The sequence below is a fragment of the Charadrius vociferus genome, unplaced genomic scaffold (assembly GCF_000708025.1).
Source record: "Charadrius vociferus isolate BGI_N301 unplaced genomic scaffold, ASM70802v2 scaffold1163, whole genome shotgun sequence".
Lineage (NCBI taxonomy): Eukaryota > Metazoa > Chordata > Aves > Charadriiformes > Charadriidae > Charadrius > Charadrius vociferus.
The window spans coordinates 109,506-114,835 of NW_009647823.1; the positions used below are offsets into that span (position 1 = coordinate 109,506).

The 5,330-nt window shown below is 55.3% G+C and overlaps 2 protein-coding genes across 2 annotated transcripts in view; one reads left to right on the top strand and one right to left on the bottom strand.

Moving 5' to 3' along the window:
- Window positions 1-2,270, top strand: part of DAZAP2 (DAZ associated protein 2) — a 17,557-nt gene extending 15,287 nt beyond the window's left edge. Inside the window, exons 2-4 of the mRNA XM_009882429.1 lie at window positions 106-218; window positions 1,167-1,409; window positions 2,142-2,270. Of these exons, the coding sequence (XP_009880731.1) occupies window positions 106-218; window positions 1,167-1,409; window positions 2,142-2,270 (485 nt within the window). The remainder of the gene's footprint in view (window positions 1-105; window positions 219-1,166; window positions 1,410-2,141) is intronic.
- Window positions 2,271-4,359: 2,089 nt separating this feature from the next.
- The window catches only part of SMAGP (small cell adhesion glycoprotein), an 8,415-nt gene continuing 7,444 nt past the window's right edge, over window positions 4,360-5,330 (bottom strand). The window contains exons 3-4 of the mRNA XM_009882430.1: window positions 4,628-4,705; window positions 4,360-4,532 (exon numbers count right to left, since the gene is read on the bottom strand). Coding sequence (XP_009880732.1) covers window positions 4,360-4,532; window positions 4,628-4,705 — 251 coding nt within the window. The remainder of the gene's footprint in view (window positions 4,533-4,627; window positions 4,706-5,330) is intronic.

Sequence of the window (5,330 nt, forward strand, 5' to 3'; positions counted from 1 at the left end):
GAAACGGTGCTTTCCAAAAAAAAAAAAAAATTAAAATAAATCGCCAGTGTCCCATCCGGTGCGGTTTCCAGCCTCAGGCTCAATTTCCCCCCCAATTTCTTGCAGGACAGTTCCCCCCGCAGCCGTCCTACCCCGTCCAGTCCCCCGCCGTCTACCCGCAGACTCTGCCCCTCCCGCAGCCGCCGCCGTACACGGACGCACCTCCTGCTTATTCCGAGGTAGGCGGGATGCTTCTCCGAAGGTTTTATAGCTGAATTATTATTGTTAATTATTATTATTTTGCCTGGAGGACTGTGTTTGCTGCTGGTGTCACTGGGCGCCGGTCAGTCCCTGGTTTCTCTTCTACGACATCTGAATCATCCACTCAAAGTGATAAACATTTCCGAGCTTCCCCTCTAGTTAAGACGACAAATTTAGCTCACCTGTAGCTGTAAAGCACATCTACCATCATCTCTCTTAGTTGGATTCTTGCAGACAGTGAGGGGAAAACTGTCCCTAACGGTGGGGAGGAATGTCCTTTTGCCCCAGTGCACAGTAACTGCCATTACTGTTGGGGGGTTCCTGTGCGCAAGCAGGAGGGTGAAAGTCTGTGTCGGGGCTCGTGCTCTGACAGCAGGGCTGTGCAAACAGCTGGGCATGGGGAGTGACAAGTTAAAGAATCACAGAGCGGTTTGGGTTGGGAGGGACCTTGAAGCCCATCCAGTCTCCCCCCTGCCCTGGGCAGGGCCACCTCCCCCCAGCCCAGGTTGCTCCAAGCCCCGTCCAACCTGGCCTTGAACCCCTCCAGGGATGGGGCAGCCACAGCTTCTCGGGGCAACCTGCCCCAGGGGATCACCACCCGCACACTCAACAATTTCCCCCTAATATCTTACCTAAATCTCCCCTCTTTCAGTGTAAAGCTGTTCCCCCTCGTCCCACGGCTCCCCTCCCTGATCCAGAGTCCCTCCCCAGCTCTCCTGGAGCCCCTTTAGGCACTGGAAGGGGCTTTGAGGTCTCCCCTTTTTCTCCTTCTCTTCTCCAGGCTGAACCCCCCCAACTCTCCCAGCCTGTCCTCCCAGCAGAGGGGCTCCAGCCCTCCCAGCATCTCTGGGGCCTCCTCTGGCCCTGCTCCAACAGCTCCATGTCCAAGTCTCTAAACTTGCTCTCACGGCTATTTTTCTTCCCAGCTTTACCGTCCCAGCTTTGTGCCTCTGGGGGCTGCCACCGTACCTACCATGTCTGCGGCGTACCCCGGCGCTTCTGTCTTCCTGCCCATGGCCCAGTCTGTGGCCGTGGGGCCGATCGGCTCGTCGGTCCCCATGGCATATTACCCCGTGGGACCGGTTTATCCTCCGGGCTCGACAGTCCTTGTTGAAGGTGGCTTTGATGCTGGAGCGAGGTTTGGGGCTGGTGGAACAGCCAACATCCCGGTAAGTATAAACGTATCCTCAAAACCCTGCGTGCTTCACCATTAGGGGTTCACAGATGGTAGTGGGGGAGAAAAGGTCCTTTGTTTTCTGAGAAAAAACATAATTCTTCCCCGATCCGTCATTTGGGAGAAGAGTAGGCTCCTACTTTCACGCTGAGGGTTTGCTGCCTCTGGCCAACCTGCGGCTCTGGAGCCACTTTAGGCTCACAGGTGGTTGTGGCTCACAGCAAAACCATGGTGTGGCCAGTGCTAGCCACAATTTGGCCTGGGGGCCGTGGTGTGATGCGCTTCGGGCGGGGGGAGGCAAGCCAGTTGGGCTGTGTAGCGACCTGACTTTTCCTGGCCCCAAACGCGGGCTTGGCCACTTTCCATGCTACGGTGGAGCTGTGGGAGGTTCCTGCTCCCCCGGACGTTCCCCCCGTGGCTCGTGGCCACGTGAAGATGTTGTTCCATGGCTCGCAGGCTCCTCTGCGTGGGCAGAAAGCCCCTGGGGTCGGCCGCATGGGTTGTAGGCTCCGAAAAGAGCGGGCAAGGGCACGGACGAGGAACCGAGCGTTCGCCATCAGCTCCTGGGGACTGTGTCGCTCAAGTCTTTGCTCGGTAGCAAGCGATGGGGGGACATCGACTGGGAGGGTGCTGGGGCCCCCCCGCAGCCCGCGGTGGCTTCGTGCCAGCTCCCGCCGTGCCACCGACCTCAGCTGATCCTCCCACCCCTCCTTTCTCTGTCTTCCAGCCCCCCCCGCCTGGCTGTCCCCCCAACGCCGCCCAGCTGGCCGTGATGCAAGGAGCCAACGTCTTGGTGACGCAACGGAAGGGAAACTTCTTCCTGGGAGGCTCAGACGGCGGCTACACTATCTGGTGAAGAAGGAAGGGGAAGGGAGGGGGGAGAGGGGGGGGCTACATTTGTGTAAGGAAAGAAACATCACATACTGTCAGCACTTCTCACGATGTAACTGCTTTAGTCCATATTAACCTGAAGTTGCAGATTAGACGCAGGGCGGTGAGGTGTCGTCCTGCTTCGGTGCCCGGCCCTGCAGACACTTTAAAGCGAAGCGAGAAACCCCGTTATCGATAGCGGTGTCTGTGTTCAAACGGGGAAGGGAGGGCGGGGGGGGGGAATTAATTCGCCAAAATGAATGTGAGCTCAGCAGCTCTGCCTCGTCCTTTCCTTTCACCGGAGTAACACCGCAGCGCTGAGCTTTTGGTAACGGGCTCCCTGCACACTGGCTCTGGGGCGGGCGAGGGAGTGGGTCCGGTTGTGCTTTCCCTTCACGGTCGTGCCGGTCCGTTGGGTCCAGACCCACAAACCACCCGGGTTTCCCCAGCGAAGGCGCTGGGTAGCGAAGCGAAGCAAACTCTGCTTCCCAGCAGCCGGGAGGGCACCTTGGCGCTTCTTTCTGCCCACCCTCACCCTCGGAGGGATCCCTCGAAGCACTCCGTGCTCACATTCGCCCGTCCTTTTCCTCCAGGAAGGTATGCAGCTGGCGTGTATCATGGGAATTTTTTTTATACACTCCAAGTAATCTTGGATTTCTTTGCACATTAGAGCTAATCAAAGCCATGCTTTGGTGCCAGAAACACAATGCAACTCATGTTTGAACATTTCATTCGATGCTAACTAGGCTTTATAGAACGATGCTTATTAAACAAACTTCTGATTTATTTTTTTTTTCAACTCAACCTGGTGTCTTCACACCAAAACTCCTTACGGCTGTTGTTCAAACAGAGAGGCTGGTTACCATCTGTCCGAGGGTGTGTAGCAACCGTCAATCAACACACAAATTAGCTTGGTTAATGGGTTGTTTCATGAATGCATACTTTAAAAATGACCTGGGTATCATGAAGTCTTAGTAGGGTTAAGAAGAATATTTCAGGGATCCTCAATGTTTTGGTTTTTGTTTTGTTTTATGAAGAAAAATATCAGATTCAAATATATTTTATCTTGAGGTTTCAGTTTAATCTAAATCTGTGTCTTGTACATGTTGTGTTTAACCATACGACTGACTGTTATGAAAGTTCAGCATTACGTCTCTCTCTGTATACACTGTGGTGCACTTAACTTGTGGATTTTTTTATACTAAAAAAAAAAAAAAAGTAGAATAAAGACTATTTTGAAAATTTGAATAAAGCAGCAAATTTGCATTAGACCTCAAATAAAACCCCTTGGCTCCTGCCCACCGCAAGCCTTAGGGTTTCTCCGCTTATTTCCTCTTCGCTGCTATTTTGTGAACTTCCTCCTTTTGGGTGTTGGGTTGTTGTTTTTTTTTTTTTTTCTCGGGTTTGATTTAGAGGAGGACCCGCCTTTGCGAAGGGAGCAGAGGAGGGGTGGTTGGAGCCGCTCCTCGCCCCAAAACGGAGGAAAACTACTGCCTGCGCCTCCACCGGCCCGTGTGTCGGTCCTAACGATGGCTCTGCCGACGAGGGGAACCCGCTCCGCTCCTGACGTCCCCGAGCCCTGCCAGGTCAGGCGCCTCTCGGGGCAGGGACGAGCTGCCCCGCGGTTGGCGGCTACAATGGGGCTTTCTGTAACTCGCACGGTCCCTCCGTCTGTTTTCCATGCGCGCTTAACCTTAGCCTACGGATTAGCCGTGCTAATTACCCCACCCCTAAATCATCGGCAGAATAACTTAGTTGGTTTTTGTGAGATAAGGAAAACGGCGACTCTTTGAGCGTTTGTTGGGGGCTGTATTAGGAAGCGGTGAAGTGGGGAGATGGGGTGGGTTCCCCCTCTCCTCTGCCAAGCTGACGTACTCCCCGGTCTTGCTCCACACTGGGCAGTGATGGGCAAAGCTCCGCCACACACCTCTTTATTTTCCCTTCCACGTTTGGCTTAATAAATTAAGGAAAACAGCAATAAGAACAACAAAAAAAAGCAGCTTGTAGATCCTTGGCTCCAGGAAATACAGGTAACTTGGACCTGAGCGCATCGGGTGTGCGCTGGGCCGGGTGGCTTAGATAAAATACTCCTCCTTCTCCTTGGATGGAGCATCTTCCATCTGCACCGAGACGTCGGTCTCTGCCACCGGCTGCTCGTAGGTGAGGTAGCTGCCTTTGTTTCTGTACAGGTAGACGATGATCACCACCAGGACGGTCAGCAGGGTGAGGAAGACGAGGGTGATGACAACTACCGGGGGAAGACAGAGAGAGGAGCAGGGTTTAGCCCTGAGCGGTCGGTACCGAGCGGGTAAAGGGGATGGATCGGGCAAGGAGAGCCCCTACCTGCGATGACCACAGTGTTGGCGTCTTCATGGAGAGGTGGGGTATGAGCCTTCTTCAGGGAGGGGGTTGTCAGCTCTTCTTCATCGAACCGAGAGAGAAGGAGAGAGGAGAAAGTGAGCAAAGCTGGCTCTGACCCGGCTCTGAGCCAGGCTTAGCTGGACGGGGCGTGCGGTGGCCCTGGGCAAGTGCTCGTCGAGGGCTAGGGAGGGGATTGTGCCCCTCTGCTCTGCTCTGGGGAGACCCCCCTGCAGTGCTGCCTCCAGCTCGGGGGGTCCCACCAGCAGAAGGACACGGAGCTGTTGGAGCGGGGCCAGAGGAGGGCACGGAGATGCTGGGAGGGCTGGAGCCCCTCTGCTGGGAGGACAGGGTGGGAGAGTTGGGGGGGTTCAGCCTGGGGAAGAGAAGGTGAAAAAGGGGAGAGCTCAGAGCCCCTTCCAGTGCCTAAAGGGGCTCCAGGAGAGCTGGGGAGGGACGTTTTACATGGGCACGTAGTGATAGAATGAGGGGTGATGGCTTCAAACTGGAAGAGACTGAGATGAGATATTAGAAGGAAATTGTTGAGTGTGAGGGCGGAGATCCCCTGGGGCAGGTTGCCCCGAGGAGCTGTGGCTGCCCCATCCCTGGAGGTGTTCAAGGCCAGGTTGGACGGGGCTTGGAGCAACCTGGGCTGGTGGGAGGTGTCCCTGCCCAGGGCAGGGGGTGG